The sequence below is a fragment of the Notothenia coriiceps genome, unplaced genomic scaffold (assembly GCF_000735185.1).
Source record: "Notothenia coriiceps isolate Sejong01 unplaced genomic scaffold, NC01 NC01_scaffold00006301, whole genome shotgun sequence".
NCBI lineage: Eukaryota > Metazoa > Chordata > Actinopteri > Perciformes > Nototheniidae > Notothenia > Notothenia coriiceps.
The window spans coordinates 48,681-69,533 of NW_011339002.1; the positions used below are offsets into that span (position 1 = coordinate 48,681).

Below are 20,853 nucleotides of genomic sequence, written 5' to 3' on the forward strand. Positions count from 1 at the left end.
AAACGCAATGTCATCTTCACAAAAGCTAACTTAACTCTTGTTGTAAAACAGTGCACTGGCTTAATGCAAATAGAGGGTTGGCCAATAAGCACATATACCAAGTACACTAACTTGTATCAGTGTGCTAACTGTACAACTATTTTGCCCAAGCTTTTCATTCTACTTAGTGGCATCTCTGTGATAAGCATTCAAACTGGTATTCCTGGTGTATATTTCATTTTCTCACCGGTACTTTGTTACAACACACACCAACACTGCAGGTCTTTGTTGTCACCTCAAGGCATTATTCAAGTTCTTTGTCCATACAATTTGAGAAAAATAAGAATTGGTAAAGTTTTAATTCAAACGGTTTACACAAAAGGCAGTGTTGTTTTGCATTAAATTACCAATAATGTGATATAAAAGGTATAATGAGGTTTTCGACCTTCAACAGTAAGCCATTGGCTAGCAAAGTAGATATTAACACAAATAGTGACCTACAAGACTTCAGTGTGTTTTCATAAACCTAATACACGTGCATTTTTTTTCCTTCTATATCACATAAAAAGCCTGATCTGGCTTAAAACACACAGGAAAGAAATGCCTGGTCATTTATAAGGATACCTTCTAAGTGTTGCTTGAAAGTGTATGTATGTATGTATGTATGTATGTATGTATGTATGTATGTATGTATGTATGTATGTGTGTGTGTGTGTGTGTGTGTGGGTAATATGTAGCTCAAATATCTTTTGTTGCATGTTTTAGAGAAAAAAAAGGCCAATGACTGTATCTAGGATAGTAAATCAATGCAGTCATCATTAGCTAGGAATGAAATACCATACAACGATGGGCCGTTGGGATGAACCACAAAGGAAAGCTCTACGTTTTCAAGTTCAGGGGTGAGTCAGGTTCACCAAGTGTGTGTGTATGTGTGTGTGAAAGAGTGTCCGACTCAGACACTGAGATCTTAGTTGCTTTCTAGTGTCATAAACACTCCCTCTCTCTCTCTGCTTTGAACTCAATAGAAATGTCACAGCAGCCTGTCCTTGCACACTCACACACACAGTATTTATGACAAAAGAAGAGGCCCTTTCAGTGTGAGGACCTGAGGGAGAAGAGGCAGACGAATGGAGGGGAACTCCCCCTGAAGTTAGCAGACAATCATGACACAAATCTGCAGAGAGCGGAGAGGGAGAATCAACCACAAAGACGGAAAGAGGCGGAGGAAAGAAAATAAAAATGTCTAATACATTGCATTTAACATTCTGGACGGCTTTCAAATAATCTGACTTGTGCTATGTTTGGATGCAAGGTTAAACTATGGACACATCCAAAAACAATTTTGATTGATCTAACAAGCAAAGACACCCAGAGATTGGAAATAAGTAAGCAAAACTCTAGGTGTGTTAATCAGGTTATGTTAATGCAGATCATGGGATTAAGAAACTAATCGGCAAAGGCATTTCCATAACAATTCCCAATGTCAAGTGTTTTTGTTAATCTGATTACTGTAAAATTATTCAAGGTGGTAAAGTTCTGAATGCGTCTACAAAAAGTTGTAAGAGTCGCAAAAAAATGAGGTCACCCATTGCCTTTAAGCCCTGATGGCTGCGCCTCTGGACTTCCGAGGCTTTGACGTCATTTACGGGATTCATTTTAGTATCTTGTTTCCACGGAACAGGTATCTCCCCATAATGATAAAGTAGCAGGTTTTCACCAAGAGCCAGCAGCATTTAGAGCTGGTCCCAGCATGCCCTGCACGGCCTTTGGAAAAAGCGTGACTCTTTCCATTACTGGCTTTGTGGTGTTTGATATCAGAAGCATTCTCCAGCATTCTCCTCGGCAGTCGGCTACCGTTGTGCCACCGTCTATTGAGCCTATTGAATCGCTCACCTGGCAACACACTTAAACCAGAGCTTGGTTTCACCTCAGAGATCCAATACGAGGAGTCAGACTACCAAGGGTTCTCCTCACTAGCCTACATAGCAACCCCATTTCTAAACCCCACAGTGGGTTGCTTTTTTTATATCTATTTGTTGATTCATGTACATTCAGGCAACAGTAACAGCCTTAGCTGTGAGGGGGATACAAGATGGACTCTGCCACAGGCTAAGCTAAAGGGTGCTTTGACTGGAATTAGTTTTGAAGGTGGAGATAGGAATTGGGAATAAAAGAGCAGGAACTGGATAGCTGAGAAAGGTCTGATCATAGTCTTTTGGTTTTCCCACCATGAGACACACAGACCCAGTGACCCCAGGCCTCAGTAACCATTGGCTTCCAACTGAAATGGGCTTTGTAAGTTAAAAGGTGTGCCAGGCTGGGCTATAGACCCCTGCAACAAAAGCAGTGGTTAAATAGCATGGGAACCCCCTAGGGATGTAGGACAGGGTCAGCCAGTACATGCAGTGTGTAGATAAATACTGTTAGTTTAGTCTGCATGGGAACAGTTTTCAGACTGTATCAAATCCACCGAGTAGTGTGTTGTGTGCTCGGTGCATGAGCTGATATCTGGATTGAGTGGCAGCCACAGGGGAAGCAGCCAATAGTCCTGAATGTGAACACGCATCTGTTTACTGTTGTTTTCTGTCACATGACCCCAAAAAAAGGGAACCGACTGCTGCACCAAAACAGCCGCGACACATGGTTAATCAGAACAATCCACCATACTTTATACATGTATTCAAAATGATTGGAAATATCTGTTTCTAGTTTCCCATAATAGCCACATTCAAAGACCAATATGTTGATGATAACAATCTGTCGCTTTTTGCTTTAAAATATATGAATCAGGATAGCATCTGGTCTGTGGGCACTCAAAAAATAGATGCCTATCAATAAATGATGACACGTAGTGAGTGATGAATGAATCTAACTTGCCACATTTTTAAAGGAACTGGTCAAAACAGCAATGCTTCAGAGAAAAAAAGATTTGTAAAAAGGTACGACAGCTGGAGTCAAATTAGATTGAATAACTTCTTTCACCAAAAGCCCATCAGCTGAGGAGCAGCTAGGTCAGGTCAGTGAAACACAATCTGCACGCCCCTAGAGACGCTGCGACTGAAAACACACTGCAGCCTCAACTTAGCTCAGTCATCACATTCAGTCAGATGGAAGATTCTCTCCAAAACACCTTTAAGGAGTTTTTACTCTTTTGAAAAGTACGCACTACCTTACATAAAAGTATTTCTGGATCCAAACTTTAAAGAAAAAGTTTGATAATGCCACGTTTCTCGTTCAGTCAGACACCATCATCCTGGAAATGTTAGCTACATTCTATGATGGACAGAAGCAGGAAAGGAGGGAAGGAGAGGACAGAGGATAAAGAGGCTAAGTCAAGGGTGAGTAGCAGCTCTAGATCTCACTACGACAGAAAGAGGAGACAGAGACTCCAATTGGAGAGAATTATCTTGACAAAACCCTCTTCAGCCCCCTGCCCACTGCTAAATCTCTGTGCTTGTCTCTCTTGACCATTCTGATTAAATGAAAGGGCTGTGAAGATTCTGTTATGGTGAAAGGGAAAAGACAGAATGGAGGAGAGGTGAGGAGTAGTGTTCATTTACTGCTGAATAATGCAGATTTAAACAGCCATGAAATCAGCTGTGATCTGTTGCATCGCCATCGGAAAAACCTCCTGTAATTAATATGAACAATGTTTCCACTAGATGCAACTATCAGCCAAGTAGAACCATTTTGTTTATTCATTTTACATTAAGGGCGAAACGAGTCATAACTATCTTCTATATTGTAGGTTGGGATTTTATCTTTGGTGTTATGACTTGACTACATTTCCCAGCATACAACTGTCAATTAAAGTACATACTTATGCAACGCAAGTGCTGAAAGATACATCTTCTTTCAATAAAATGTTCATAAGCAAAGAAAAACGTGTAAAGTGTAACAGATTCATGTTGAGCCAATCAAAATAAACCAATCAGATGAAAGGACGGTTTAACCATCTACCAATCAGCAGTGTCTTCCGGGAACCTGCCAATGCCTCTAGAGGAAAGGAGGAGGAGGAAAAACTTGACAAAATGAAAGTGCTTTTTGGTGCTAGAAGCAGATGAGATAAGATAGCATTTAATTGCTTCCTTTATAAGCACAGCTTTAATCCCATTGTCACAGCAGTGGTGTTTCATCCCACTGATAACTCAAAACACTTTGAACACATACACACACAGTATATGCACACAAAGATTTCCATTCTGCTGCCATGGCAGAAAAAGTGCTTAGCCCGCCACATGCTCCCTTTTTTAGGCAAAATGTAACTAGGTGAAAATTTGAAATAAAAATATGCAGATCACACATGGCGTGGCTGTTACAGAAGAACAGAGTGTTAAAGAAGGGGGAAAGTGTGTATTTTTTTCTACATTCGACTCTAGGGCTGCAACAAACAACTAATTTGATAATCGATTAATGAAGCGATTAATCGACTATTCGGACTATTATGCCTTGCACAATTTCTCAAACGCTCTTATTTAGCCATCAACTTTTAGATGTAGCCTGAGGTTGTTTTAGGCATGTGGAAACTATCAATGAAGACAATAAAGATGAATACTTGATTCAAAAATACATATATTATAAAATTAACTAAACACATTTTGAACAAAATTACCATTGCTTTTTATTTAAATCTAATAAATAATATTTCACATCAAAAGAAACAACAGTGTTTTAACAAATCGTATTAAATAATGTGATGACAGACCTGTAAAACAGAATAGCTGAAACTTTAACAAAATAAATAACTCAGTAATCTCTAATCATTAACCCATGTTTGTATAATTGAGTTAACTCTGTGTGTTGCTGCTAGCATACATAACACCTGACGTGGAAACGTTACTCGTGGATGGGTCTACAGAGCTGCTAGAAAGACAGTCGAACTCGGTGCATTCCTCCGTCTGAATGTGGTGCACTTTTGCTAAATGTTTAGACAAATTGCTAGTGTTACCGCCCTTACATGATAAACTGTTATTGCACTTTTGGCAACGAGCATTGTCCACATCGAGACGGGTAAAGTTTAACCACACCTCGGAGCGCGTTCTCTCCGCCATCTCCTCAGTGTGTTGCTGCATGTAGCAGCTGCGTCTGTGTAAACTGCCCCGCCCCCTCGGTTATGGCTAGAAAGGATCCGTCTTGTGTAAATATGACGTCACTTTCTCGTTGTAACTCTCGTTGGAGCGGCTCGGAAACACACCTACAGCAGTAACACGATGCAACATACACATTAATGCAGCAGCAATATTAATAGAGAAACATCAGACATAATAGTAAAACACTGAAAGGGAACATTTTATTGCACCAGGAGCTATATTGGGACTTTTACTGCGACAACGTTGACTTGCCTGTGAATAAAAAATAAACCATAGTGTTGGTGATCTACAGTGTTGTCATTCTTCTTTGAACACCAACAAGATCGCTAANTCAGAGTGAATTACGCAGAGTATGATTTTTCTTGAACATTGCTCTGCCACGGTCAATGAACTAAACCACAGAAGAAGAAACTAGACTTCAGCATTAAGATGCTCAGTGAGGATCAGGAGGTTATGGCTAGAAAGGATCCGTCTAGTCGTAAATATGACGTCACGTTCTCGTTGTAACTCTCGTTGTAATCGGAGCGGCTCGGAAACACATCTACAGCAGTAACATGCAACATACACATTAATGCAGCAGCAATATGAATAGAGAAACATCAGACATAATAGTAAAACACTGAAAGGGAACATTTTATTGCACCAGGAGCTATATTGGGACTTTTACTGCGACAACGTTGACTTGCCTGTGAATAAAAAATAAACCATAGTGTTGGTGATCTACAGTGTTGTCATTCTTCTTTGAACACCAACAAGATCGCTAACACCCTATTTCAACAATCACACTCCCTGTCATTGACATAATTAATAGATAGTTTAGCTTCTCACCATCATTTGCTGTGGCCAACTGATGTTAACGATCGTAATTTAAAGGCTGCCTGCCAAACGTAAACATTCAGCCACGTGACTTGCAAACTCTCGCGAGAGTTTGCAAGTACACTAGACGGATCCTTTCTAGCCATAACCCGCCCCCTCCCACACAGACGGGGGAGAGAGATCTCGTCTGATCGAACATAGATTATAGACGCATTTGTTTGTCTTTTTGCATATTAGAAACGAGTTGGCGACACTAAGACTGCGATATAATGTTTTTGTAGCAATAATACATGACATATTTTTTAAATGTCTCCAGTACCGATAAAAAGACCAATAACGTTGGAGCTTAACGGCGCGTAAAACACACGTGATGACGTCACCAACGAATCGACGACTGAATTAGTTGGCAACTAATTTAAGTCGATTAGTTGTTGCACCCCTATTCGACTTCATCGACTACAAAGTTAAGAAAAACCAAAAATAAATGTATTAAAATGCAACTGTAGGTGTAACGCTACATAACATACACAAATGTTCACACACACACCGGGCCCCACTTGGCTTACAGGACAGCGAAATACCCCTAGAGACATCTGTTCACCAATGGACCCCAGCACTCACACACACTCCCAAACACACACACTACAATGGTCCTGTGATGTCAGGCACTAGAGAAAGCATCTAATCCTGTTAAAGCATGACATCTACTAGAAACCCTTAATTCACTGATATATGCCCACCGTGGGCACACACACACACACACACACACACACACACACACACACACACACACACACACACACACACACACACACACACACACAATAATTCACAGCCTTAAAGTGGACATTTAGTAACCCATTACGTGCTTCCATTGATGGACAGTTTACTGGCCTCAACTGAACTGACAGTTTAAGTGGTTTGGGTTCAAACGTCTTCAGGCCATCTTAGAAAGGTAATGTTTCAAACCGCTGCATTAGCAAGAGGGTTCTTACCCAGGATCCATTTGTTCATCATGTTATCTGTGGACATGTATTTACAGCTGTACACAGTGGTGATTCTGTCTGTCTGCTAATGTGTGCTCAGTATATTGTTGAGTCCAGGAACTGGCAAGAGCATTGTCAATTACAGGAAGTTCTATGGAGACAATTCCCCTAACAATGATACATGAATGCACTTTTAGGTCAGTCACTCTACTTTCTCTTATCTTTGGAGTTTCTACACATTTTACAAATGTAATAATGCAGTTTTTTGTTACTAAAGACTTAACGTTTTATGAGTAAAATTGAACATATGGGTATTTAAGATAATCTCTGGTGAGAGGCTGGATAAAATGCCAAACCTTCCAACAGAAACAAATATATGTTTTGGAATACAACTTTTTTTAAAGCAGATATTCTGTCGTGTCAAAGCAAGACATTTTTGCTCAGGCTACAGGCTACATGGTAGGGCTGCTCGATTATTTGGGTCAATAATTGATATTACGATTATTAAAAACGATTATCCATTTACTTTGAAAACATCAATTTATTGGAGAAAAAAAATGTGAACAGTGTGTTTTTAACGGTCGATTACCCTGAACTGTAGGTATAATTCAACTGAAAAAACAAAAACAAAATTTAAAAAAATAATCACGTTGTTTTTTCGTAATCGTTGCAAGCCATAATCTTAATTGCGATTAAAATATGATTAATTGAGCAGCCCTACTACATAAACCCATTACTTTTTATGTTAGCAATTACGCATTCAGGAAACGCTGCAGACCCCGTTTCAGTAGACCCAGAATTGTGTTTAAGTTTTGTTGAGGGGAAATGTAGTTTTTGTAAAATATGAGGGAGCCAACAATGTGTGGTTACAAATTGCGTCTTAGTCACGACATGTCCTTCGCAGTCTTGTTGCCCCCCCTATCAAGTGACCCTTTTCCAGAAGAGAATAAATGACATCAGCCTCAAGTGTTAGTGGTAATTCCACATGGAAAATTAAACGAATTTCGCTGATGTTCTCTATGCTTGTAGCTGTTGCAGTTTGTTACAGGAGGCAAGCTTTTATTGAAGCGTTGCGACAACTGTGCAGTTGTATTGACAATCTGCTTCCTGTTTACACCAGCAAGAGCATGGAGGTGTATGTCACGTGATGTGTGTTTTCAGACGTGTTAGCATGGGTAGGGATTATTTTTGAAACCTGAAATTATTATTGTTGAGTGCAGTCATCATTAATGCTTGTAATACACCTTTGATTTTCCTATTATGACATATAAAAGATGCTGAACAAAGTTTTTAATGGAACAACTGCTAGACTCCTACCAGTCTAATATAACGCTGGACAAAGACAAAAAAACACCCGCGTCTGTCTGTTTGTCTCCTCCATCTTTGTTTGGGTGCGAGGAGGGAAGAGAGGGCCAGTTGGGGTGGGGTGTGAATAGACGAGCCAAAAAAGGGCATAAGGACATTGAAAGAGGGCGAGGGCAACATTAATGTGTGTGTGTGTGTGTGTGTGTATGCATGCGTGCGTGTTAAAGGGTGAGAGGTCTCGACCAGACTGATGCTCACGGCTGTTGACCACATTAATCATGTTGCATTCAAGGGAGCTGTGTGTGCGTGTGCGCGTGTGTGTGTGCATGTGTGTGTGGGGTGGGAGCTTGTCCTCATCTGTCCTCTGTGGTGTGTGTGTGTGTGTGTGTGTGTGTGTGTGTGTGTGTGTGTGTGTGTTGCTGCACTTGACTGCTCCTATCAATTTAATTTCATTCCTCCCTATGCTCCCTTCTTTTCTCAGGGAATCCCCATCCCCCACCATAGAGCCTAGTGGTCTCTCTCTCTCTTACTGTGTGTGATGGACTGCTGAGAGCCTAATGAGGTCCCACCCTCCCCTTTGGCTTTTTTTGTGACTGTGCACTGTGTGTGAGAGTGAAGGGGGAAGGGAGAGCCAGAGGTGACAGGTTGGTTATATACTTCTACATTTGCCTTTTAGCTCACCTCTTCCTCCCTCCTTCCTTGCTTGCTTCACACCTCCCCTCACTCTCCCCCCTCCAGTCCTCCTTCCTTTACACCCCACTTCTCCTTCTCTCCCATTCCCATTCTCTAACCCCAGCCTTTTTTCTCTACCTCTCCTCCTCTACCACCTCCTCTCTCTGCAGTCTCACCATTCATTTGTCGGTGAGACTGCAGCCTAATGGGCCGTGGCAGGCCTTCCACTAAAGAAACCCACACAGAGTGCTGTTATTAGCAGGCAGGGAGATAAAGAGGAGAGGGAGGAAGGCAGACAGGCAGAGAAAGGAGGAGGGGAAATAAAGCAGAATAATGTACAAAAGGTAAAAACGGGTGACTTATATTAACCATTTACAGCATTTAATTAACAAGTGCTGAGACGGCAGCTTTTCCCCTCCGGCCTGATACAATTATGTATCTGTCCTAACAGATAGCAGCCTGGTTTGTTCATAGAGGAAAAGGCCAACAATAAATCCGCATCTAAAGCCTCTTCTCGAAGGTGAGAAGCAGTGGGACCAAGGCGTCAGAGATGCTACATGTAATACTTTCTCACGATTTTAATAAAGGGGGTGATGCTTGTTGAACATATACCCGCCCACATTTGTATTTATTTTACCATAACATGTTAAGTACGGCCCTATACATGGATATGAATTGTCAGGTTTTGACCATTTGACCATCATTTTCAGAATATAATCAGATAAATAAAGTACTTATTACATTTTTGGGGGTTTTATAATTCTTCATATTATATTTTAATCCCACAGGCTGTTTGAACAGTTGCAGCTGTATGTTAACATAGCTATAGTGTCGGCCTGATAAAGTGGCACCGACTACTTGCTCAAAGGGAAATGGGAGTGGTTGAGACTTTTTTTTTTTAGGACCTTTAGGGGGTTACTGCTGGTCATTTTTTAGATTCACACAGCACACAACTCAGAATAATTCAGCCACACAGGAGGCCCTGGCCCATTTGCTAATGCACACTGACAGTCTGAATCACCATAATAGGGGACTTGGTCTCTAAGTGATATAATTATAAGTAGTTTAAGCACTAAGTGCTTCCTTTAAAAACCTTATCCACACATTAAGGGGAGAGGAGGACAGTGATGAAAAGCAGATGACCATGGAGACGCAAACGTTGGCAATCAGAAAATATCAAATGACTCGAAAAGGTCATGCTGATGAATCGCAAATGAATTGTTAAATACCAAAACTGTTTGAAGAGCTTCCAAAGACAAAGCACATCTGCAAGCACATGCTAATGTAAAAAGAAAAAAGAATGGCTGTTGATTTCCATTTCCTCAGATCAAAGTCAACCAAATGTATGGAAATAGTTTTGTAATCCAACTATAAGGGTTGTCTCGCACACAATGAGCTCCTATGGGCCCTCGCATGTCTCGTTGGTAGTAATAGCACTATTATGAGGGGGCTTTGAGTGCTGCTGGGATTGGGAAAGCATATAGGATACAGGCACTCACTGCAATACACAACTGTGTGTGTGTTCAAAAGAAGAGTGAAGAAAAAGATTGATGACTATCTGTGCCTGATATCTATGATCTACAACTGCCCATTGCAAGTGGAGATCGGCAACACAATAAAGCACCCCATTTCCTGTGTTCAAAGGAAAGATGGAAAGCATAAGAGTGGCTAACACAAAGCAGGGTATTATGGGAACAGAGCTGGAGTGCTGTGCTCAAATGTTGCACATGTGAGAAAAAAAAGAAGATAATCCCATTATGTTAAATTATTTCCATTCGCTTCCATCCTGTGTTTTGTGTACATCTGTAACACAAGGCCCGCAGTGTTCTCATCGCAGTATCCCCAAAACTGCTTTAACTTATAGTTGCAAAGCAGATGGACCCCAGAAACCCAGGGCAGAGGATCATATGCGGTGTAAAAAGGTCAAATGAAATCTAATTGGCTCAGAGGATTCCCAATCGTTTCATTGTTATGGTTTAGTCCGTGCTGCAGCTCTTTAAGCGTACAAAGAAAGAGAGACTGAAAGCGCTGTGTCAGGCAGAAAGAAAGAAGAAATTACCATACATTCAAATTAGGTTGGATTTAAGGCTATTACTCTATAGAAAAACGTGTCATGTTTGCTGGCCCATGCTGCTTATTTCTGTCTGGAAAGTGGAGACATTTTTGGAATAATGCACCTTATGTCAAAAAAAATAACTATCCCTTTGAGCTTTTTGAACTCTTCCAAAATTGCCTGCAGCTAATAAAAACAAGAGAGGATAGGATACCTATAAACATCTGGAAACACGACGTGAACGAGAGTTCTGCCTGAATGAGTTCTATCCAACCATCAAGTAATCAATAGCACTGTAGAGATGAAGAGAGTAATGCGGCCTTTCCCCCTTCAACAAGTGAAACGGAGAGGAAGGAAAAGGGTCTGGGGTCAATAAAATGAAGACAGGATTAAAGTTTTAATTTGGGGTAAGAATAAAACTATTGGCAAGAATGTTGAGGCCTTGAGGAACTTCATCGTCTTTCATGTGACTGGTGAAGGGTCCAAATAAAGACAAATCACACAATCCACAAATAGGTCTACCCTCGAGAGATTCACCTTTAGTTTCTTTCCAAACAATGCTACCTGTCACTGCTTTCCTCCCCCACTTAAATCATCCTGGATTTCCCCTTCTGTTTATTTCTTTGGATATGCGTCACTTAACCTCACGTGGGATGAGTTACAAGATGATGGCAAAGTTACATAGAGAATATAGTATTTCTATCCAGCCATATAATTCCCATGCTAACAACCTGGACACAAGGCAGAGTTTAATTTGGGTCTGTTTTGCATTTCAAAAACCCCCTTCCCGTCCATGTTGGTCCATTTTCTCTCTCCTTTCTCCCCAACATTTGTTAGGCAATTACAACCAAACGAGGACATAATGGTCGAGCCAGCGAGCCTCAGCTTTCTTTCAAGTCCAGCCTCTCACTGAGACATGGGCAGGAGCCAAATGTGTACAACAACCACGGTAAACACACTTGCACACACACACAGAAAGCCAATAAAAGGCAGGTGTGGAACAGTGCAATAACTGAATACAGCAGGCTGTCAGCTTCAAAAGCTAAAAGGACAAGGCCAGCATTGATAGCGGTTGATAATTGCACACCCACCAGCCAAGGTAAAAGCACTAAAGGTGGTGGACACACACCGACAAACAGACCGGGGGGTTATAAAAACAGGACAGGAGTAGTAAAAAATGGGTTTTCTCTGTTTTTATCTCATCACATGTGGACATACACACCACCTCCATACACACATGTTGTGCTGACAACTGTAAGAAAGAAGGGAAGGGGCTGAGCAAACAGAACCAAAGGCAAAGAATGTCCTTTTTTTGCTCTCTTCTGCAAACAAGTCCGGAGTGGAAATGGCATCGTTTGAAATTGCTGCAGAAATGTGGCTGAAACACCCGAGGCCAGCGTTAAACAGAAAGCACATAAGGGAAATAAACACAGGGAGGGAGAACATGGGGGCATTGCTTGAAATACTAAAGCCAGCAGCGAGAAAAGAGATATGATTTATTTTACAGGTGGGAGTGCTGTGTGGGTAGTATTTAGTTACAATCCAAGCGCTTTCACTTGAATCCAATGGTTCTTTGTATTGGTATCAGTAACCGTTCTGATAATGTCCATGCCAAGTCCATACATGAAACCTGTCCCATTTGCTCTTCTGAGAATAATTGAAACGTCACAGAAGAAATGCTCTTTCGCAAAGTGATGCTATTTACCTCAAAGGTTTAGCATAAGCTATATGATGAATAAAGCTCTACGTTTTGTTGTTTTGATTCCTGGGTTAAGTGAACTTGCTTGAAGCTGGAGGAACTTTTACCAACTTCTGTTCATTTTCTGCTACGAGTTTCGCTTTGATGTGTTGCCTTAATGACAGATCATGTGAGAACACAGCATAATGGTACTCTCAAAACATGGACATTTAAGATTTCAATCCACTTTCAATGGGAACACATGTAAACAGCACTGTGCATCGAAGAAGCCAGTTTAACCCAGGCATTTATTACCAGTCACCTCTACGTACTTTGTCCATTCGAGGACTTAAACAATGGACTCTGGTTCAAAAGCCAAGTTCCCTTGGACTGTGCTACTGCCTACATATCAGAACTTTGTGTTAATCAATGAAAACTAAGAGGAAGTCCTGGGCAAGACGATGTGCAGATTTCCTATTACTTCATCATGCTTTTTTGTTACTCGTGAGGAACGTAAAAATGGCCGCCTTAGTGTCTGCTAGGTGAAGTCCCCAAACTACAACCTCTGATGAATGATTTTAGATAATCAGCCCTCATGTGCTCTCACACATGTGCTGACAGGTGCCTGTTCCTTTGATGAATTCAACAACAGAGCAACTTCCTAATGGCCTCATCTTTCACAAGCCTTTCCCAGAGCTAATAAGAGAGCAGGGACGATTTGTTTTACCGATCTTCTCTTTTTGAGTGTGGCGGGCATGGAATTAATTACACTGATTAAATATTGTCTGTCTGCTTTGCGCGCTGGGGAAAGGGTTGAAGACAGACTATGTGAGTGTTTGTTTGTGTGTTTGTGTGTTAAGTGGCTTAAGTTGTGGCTCAAAATGGGCTCTGCTGTGAATATACATGGATATACAAGAAGAAATGCACTTAAGAAGAAAAAGGAGATGTGGTTTTGCCAATTAATTTTCAAGCATCCAGCTTCAATAGCAGCCGCGTTTAAGGTTAAAGCACTTACGAGTTGAAAATGTACAATTTCTGTACATGAAAGTAATGATGAATATTTAAATAATATAGAGCACTTTTCTAAGCAAAGTCAAAGGGCTTTACGACATACAGCCAGACACAAGAATAAATTACACTGGTATAATCATAATAGTCTTAGATAATAGAGCATACAGAAAGCATAACATTAAAATTAGGGAATCTGTTTCAATTAAACATGACTTGCAAAAAGTGCAGCAAGCTTTTTGATTTTAAATCTGCAATTAAATCTAAACAAGGGCAGCAGTTTGAATAAAAATGCCTAATATGGGAACATAAACTATTGGCAAACATAAGTGTAAGTTGATATTCCCTGACACCACGCAATCGCCAGAACTAAAAAGGTAACGGGCGGCGGCTATAAACTAACTACACCACCATGAGACATGAGACAAGATGGCCTTTTTTAAGAAACATAAAACGTACAACTTGTGGTATTAACTGGTGTATTTTATTTCAAAGAAAAGTATGTTAAAATCGTTGAAGCTTGTGTTAACCACAGAACTTATGTCGGGTTCTAACCAGCTCAAATATCCCATTGATTTTGAAACGAGGGAACTGAAAGTACAAAAATGCTAACTCAATGCCGCTTTCAGCACTCATTCCTCTAAACTTCTAGATTAGAACAAGAGAAAGGCAGTGATGAGGATCGATCAAACCCTCCAACACATACAGTATGTGAATGTCGGCCCTAACTCATAAACTATCAGTAGTCATACAATAATCTGTTCTCTGTGAAGTTAGTCATGATTACCCAGAAAAGCATGAGCCAATACCCCGACAGGGTGGAAACACTGCAGAGGCACGTGCACTGTCAACTCTCTGACCTCTTTCTCACTCAAAAGTCATGACTGACTCTTTCCAACTTCCCCCAGTCCTCCTGTCAAAACCACCGACACTTGCTCAACCAGCAGCAGCCTCCCGCATCAAAGCGGAGACCGTGAGGGGAAAGTAAAGAAAAAACGTTAAGATCTCGCCTTGGCGGAGTAAAAACCCTTTACTATGCGGGAGTCTACAGACAGAATAGGATTAAAGTGTGAGTCGTCTTTAACTGATGTAAGTTACAGAAATGGGGAGCTTGTGAAGAACATTAAAGACAGAGTTACATATAGTTTTGCTTTGATGAATGGTAGATGGAGAAATATGGAAGGAAAACCGACCGATTAAAACTAAGCTGTGTCAGTGGACTCGGTCCTGAGAGTTGAGTCAGGAAGAGAGATTGCAGATGAAGCAAGCGAGGGTGATCTCACCGCACTCCTTCTGTCTTTAATCGCAACAATCTTGAGCAACCAAAGAGCAGATTTACACCAGAGGCTCAACAGATTTTGAGCTGGCCATTCTGCCAGCAAATTACATCTGAGGAATTACTGGCAAGAACAACCACCAACACCTCCCTCCACACACTGAAAACTGAAAACCATACATGAACTGAAACTGACTTAATACACTGATAACAAGCAGAAACTCAAGAAATCTATTCTAAATGTTTAGAAGTGATACAATACAATCAACAGTTGCTCTTTTACACACTTCAATTTTGGAATGTTGGGTTCATCAGAAAAACTTACGTATGCATTCCCCAAGATGTGCCAGAATGGTGTCTGTAGTATATGTACTGCTCAAATTAAATATTGCCCACAATTTTGCTACTTAATTAATCATTTCATGTATGTATCATCATTGCCAAGCATTCACTGTTTTTAGCTTTTTGAATGTGTTGCTTTTCTCAGTTTTACATAATTGCAAAAACTTAATTCAAGGTGAATAATCAAAAGGTTAATCAACAGAATGATTGATAAGGAAATGACCGATAGTTGCAAATACAATGCAATATACTTTTATTTTCCCTGTAAGGAGATGTGAACTGGATCCTAGTAAACATTACATCAAATGGTTTGGTTGGACTCTTTCAAATTCCTTCACAGGGGAAATCATTTGCCACTTTTATACATGTTTATCTATTTTTCGCACTGTAGATGAAGTGAAACTTCATATTACGGCAGTTGCTTAAAAGATGATACTAGTGCAATCTGTGCAAATGACTCTTTCCTGGTCCTGATTGAGAAATATGTTGTTTTGGAAAAACCCTTCATTGCATTTAAAGGAAGCCTATTTGATCGAATGCTAGCTACAGATGTACAGGAGCTTCGATTGAATCAAATCTAAAGTTGGCAAATCTTTTGTGAATGTTATCCAATACTGCATAGCCAAGGATTAAGTTAATTACAGGTGTGAAACTGACCACATATTGTGTAAATTCCACCATTTTTAGGAGCTTTTAGACATTTCAGGACCTAACATATTTGCAGTTAAGAAGCCCCCCAGTGTTTCCAGCCCACTGACTGACTCTCCCATACAGTTTAATCCTGTTCAATTTTGCTGCCTCGCTTTGTCAGAGTCACCGGTGCTTCAAAAGGCGTCAGGGACCCATTACAGCTTTATGTAACGTTGCGTAGACAGGGACGTGCACACACACATACACAGACAGACAGACCCCCTTCCCTAGCCCCCCCTTTCTGTGAACAAGGGGTTTTTCTACAGCTGGGTAACAAAGCATGACCCAATAATCCCAAATCTTGACTCAAAGCTTAAGAAACCCCCCCCCCCCTCCCTCCTCTAATATCCCTTCCTCCCGCTCTCTGAGGACTTTATAAGGCTCTGGCAAGGGGGCTCCTGGGCGCACATGTGTGTGTATGTGCCGCGAATAAGGGGGGGTTTACAAACACAAGCACGCTTAGCTTTGATTATTCTAATTATGACTTGGAGCGAGGAGTAGATTATTATGAACACATGGGCCGATGAGTTGCTGATGAGCTCACGTCTCTTCAATCCGTCAGTATTATGGTTAAAAGAGGCTGACAGACAAAGGCCTCTAATGTACGGGGTGAAGGGCATCTACGGGACGTACCAGTACTCATTATTTAATCGTTGATGCGTACACAGAGTCTTCTCTGCTAAACATCATCAATTCCTATAGAAATAACCCAAAACAATTTCATTATAATCTGCTTTTTCAAGGTTTTTTTTTTTCTTTCTTGAAAGACTTTCAAGCCAGCAGCAAACAAGCATCTCTGGTCTTATTATTTCAATTAGATTTAGTTTGGCTTATACTTGTATTGGGCCAATAGTGCTGCTCCTCTCACACGCTCCTAGTCTGGTCTTAAACTTTCTGTGACCCGGACCTTGAAGTCCTGCACAGTAGAAAGGCAGATCACAGACCCCCTCCCCCGTCTCTAACACCAGATCTCATTAGTAATTACCTGAAAAAACAAGCGCAATTCCATACTAGGCTCTAAGGCACACCGATTTGAAGCAACGGGGACAAAAGCAAGTCTAAAGACGACGATGAAGTCATAGAAATAAGATCTCCTGCTCTGCTAGTGATAACTATGAGGAATAATAAAATATATCTAATGATAGCGTAGCTTGTGGGCTCATTGCTTCAGTGTTTCTGTATGTGTTCTTGGTGGATGTCCTTAAATATTGCGGAAGCGAGTGGTAAACAGCAGTTTTAGCTCGCCTTAAGTCACAAACACAGACGAGAGAGCTGCATCACCCACCTCATCTTGGGACTGATATCATTTTATTTATGTAACCGGCAGCTATTTCTTTATGTATAACTTTAAGTTGTTATAGTTGATGTCCTTGAAAGCAACTTTTGGGTAAAAAGTGTTCATTTGTGAACTTTAACATAAATACATTTAAGCTTTTCGGCCTTTAGTTTGTCTTTGAGTGTTTAAATAAATAGCAAACTACTGTTATCACTTTTTCAAATAGCTATAAATCCTTCATAATCCTATAAACACTTTGTGATCTTACGATCTTAGATCCCTGGATCTAAAATTATTTTTAAAAGAGAGTTGATTTTGAATCGTGACCCCAGGAATCAAAAATGAATTGATATATTCCCACGAATGTAGTTTACGGCTCAATCTATCCAGTTAACATGCATATCATGTGGCTGAAAAGTTCAATACCCTTTTTCCGGACTACAGTTTCCGGAGATGCCCTATTTTAAACCATGCACCATCCACATTCATGTGTCAGCACGCTGCCTTGTCTCATTCCTAATCACTCCCCAGTAAGTTCCTATTACAGAGTACATGAGGCACGTCCATCTCACTTTTCAAAAAACAAGTACAGCCACTATTTTAAGTGGCGATTATATTATGCCATGTCAGGGAAAAGCCATCTTAAGACTGTCTATTACAGGTGTGTAACACAACACTTAATGAGTGCATTGTGTGTGAGGTGAGCATGCTCTGTTGCCCAACCTCTCTAAATCCAGCTGTGAACAAAACAATTGTTCTGCTTGTTAAGTCAGTCAGTAAACCTTCCACCAGTGACTGGTTCCCATGGTGTGCAGAGTGAAGAACAAGCCAAATCTTATCTTGATGTCTCACAGCTATTTAACCTGTTCTATGTTTTGTTGACAGAAAGACAAAACCATGTGCCTGCCTGTTATGACTGACCTTGAGGGAGATTGTCGCGATTTGCCGGTGAGGCAGGTAAGAGTGGGAGTGTTTGCTTAAGGGTGCACAACTTGTTTTGAAAGTTTGCATTTAAACCAAAAACATTTCAAAGTTTAAAATGGTTTTTAAAAGTGACATTTTGCCATTATTTGCTACAAATGTTATTTTTATATGAAATTCTTTACACGAGCACACCCTTATTAATCCTTTAGTTCTGCTTCACCTATGTACAAATACCAGGTTGGTGTGTTAGTAATGACAGGAAGTTTTAAAAGTAGGTCATCACTTCAAACTTGCTTGAGCAACCTTCAACAAAGTTATGGTTAACAAACAATCCAGGCATACAAGCCTTGAGGCAATCAACAGAACTAAAGCCAGATAAAATCTGGCTCCAATAACTAATGTCAACTCACACTCTCTCAGACTCTCAAAACTTATCAACTAATCTAACTGAGAGCAAATCTGACTTTCATATTCACAATTCTTCAATTTCATTTAATTATGGGGTGCAATCGATGAGCATTTATAAGATGCAATTAGATATAGCAGTGAGAGAGAAAAGCAGCAGCCACAGTTTGAAGCTCTCTCCCCAGATACCTTGGAGCAGCAACATGAAACCCCAGACAGGCTCTAGTGGCTCTCACACCATATGGTCAAAGAAAAATCCTCCTGGTATCCATAAAAGGCTGTTTGTCTTTTTACAATCTATAGGTTACATCTCATCAATTTCCCTGTTGTCTGAGCTCGTTTTGTGGCTGTGTAGCCGGGGGTATGAAGCTAATGAGAGTGTGAGTGGAGATGGAGCTTTGCGGAATGGCCCTTTGTTTGGAAACAGCCTCTCTGCAGCGCAGGAAATGCGAGACGCTTATCGATCATTTCAACTGGAAGCCTTTTGTGTAGCAAGCTACAGAGGCTGCGGGCAAACGTACTAATAAAAGGCAGCTTGACGTTGCACACGTTACTTAGGGGTTAACTTTAATATTAAAAACAAAACAAACACTCCCAGCATGTATTTTCCACGTTGGTGGCGAATGTGCTCTTTGTCCGGTCCGAACAGCAGCGGCAAATAAACAAAAAAAAGCTGTGGGGGGATTCTTTCGGATTAACGTTGGATTAATCATAATAAGAGACCCAATAACAGCCTTTGTTCCTTGCCTAAGCCACCCTCAACCGAAGGCGGGTTGAGAAAAAAAACGACTTTTGCAAAGAGGAGTTCGCGCGAACAAAAATAAAGCCCCGACGCTAAAACGCTTTTGTATCCGCGTCTGTCAGCCCTCCTCCTCCGCGACTCCCCCGGTCCGGGGTTACGGACGGCTCCAGTCAGCCCCGACCGTCGACGAGGAGACCCAGAGAGGGAGAAAAGTGTGCATATAATTCCCGAAACATGGCTGAATTTGTTTGAAACCCCTAACACACAGCAAAACAAGGTTTCAACGTGAAAGCAAAACTGGGCAAAGACGCAGCGCCACAGTAATGAGAAGCCACGATAGGAAGCCCTTTAATTTTTTAACAGCAGCTGGTCGGCTAAGCTAGCAGCGACCGTATCATAGCTTCCCCTTTCATGGAAAAGACGATAAAAGCTCAACATTTGACAATAAATGTTACCTGGTATGCCTTCTAAATTATAAACCAACACATAGACCCATGGTTGGCTATATATGCGAGGAAATAGACGCTTTGCATACTTCCCACCAGGGCAAACTTCCATCAATCATCCCCAGTAAAGATCCAGCAGCAGATACTTGGAAAAGGTCCACAATGTTTGAGCCAAAAAAGCTTTGCCTCGGTTATAGCGATATTTCCCACTTACCGACTTGTAAAACGTTTTCCACACAGCCTGTCTCTAGTAGCCTGATACCCCGGCGGAAAGGCAGCCCGTCTCCCGTTCCCACAGCTCCGGCTGCCCCCACGGTAGCCGTCGTACCGGTAGATCCTCCGCCACCGCCGGCGGTTGTAGCTCCGGACCCTGCACCCCCAGCCCCGCCGGTAGCCGCCGACGGACCCTCCTCGCCGGCTACTCGGCACTGAAACGAAGAGTACATGCATATCTCCTTTTCGTTACGGGGAAAAGACCAGTAGACGATGCGGCGCTGGACGGGCTCCGGGATCCGCTCGAAGCGCTCCTCTACTCTCTCGAAGGCCCACTTTTCCGCTACTGCCTTCGCCGCGCAGTCCAGAAGAGACTCCGGGGAACGAAGCCGGGAGCTGGGCCACCCGCTGCCGTGCCCAGGCCCCGGACCGGGACCTCGGGGAGCAGGGCGCAGGCAGGGTCGCTTGCTGGCCGGTGGTAAGGAGAGGAGAGGATGGGGCGGCTGTTCTCTGCGTCCTTCCGCCATGGCGAGCCGATCTACACTGAAGAGACGGACGGTGTGCGGACACAGAGCAGCAGCAGGAAGCCGAGTACACACACTCACAACACAAAACACACACACACACTGAGCAGCGGGTGTCAAACCAGACAGTATCTCAGGCAGGGCTTCCGATCACAACCTTCAAAATAAAATAGTGCTATTTGAATATTAGCTTTTTACACAAACATAAAAAGTTCAAACTTCTCAAGTGGGTCGTCGTCGGGTGTATAGTTAAATATTGTCAATAAATATTGTTAAATGATGCACATAATGCTGCTCTAATAATTATCTAATCATTAATTAGTCACTTTAATTTAACTTTTTAATATCCAATTTGGGATCTTATTTTAAAATGTGATGTATCTATTTGCATCATGTCCCACAAATTACATAATGTATTTGACCCATAA

General features: G+C 41.5%; 1 protein-coding gene across 1 annotated transcript in view; it reads right to left on the bottom strand.

Annotated features, from left to right (window-relative positions):
• LOC104943587 (zinc finger SWIM domain-containing protein 5-like) overlaps window positions 1-20,510 on the bottom strand; it is a 50,891-nt gene extending 30,381 nt beyond the window's left edge. Inside the window, 1 exon segment of the mRNA XM_010769037.1 lies at window positions 19,903-20,510. Coding sequence (XP_010767339.1) covers window positions 19,903-20,428 — 526 coding nt within the window. The 5' untranslated portion in view covers window positions 20,429-20,510.
• Window positions 20,511-20,853: the final 343 nt, after the last annotated feature.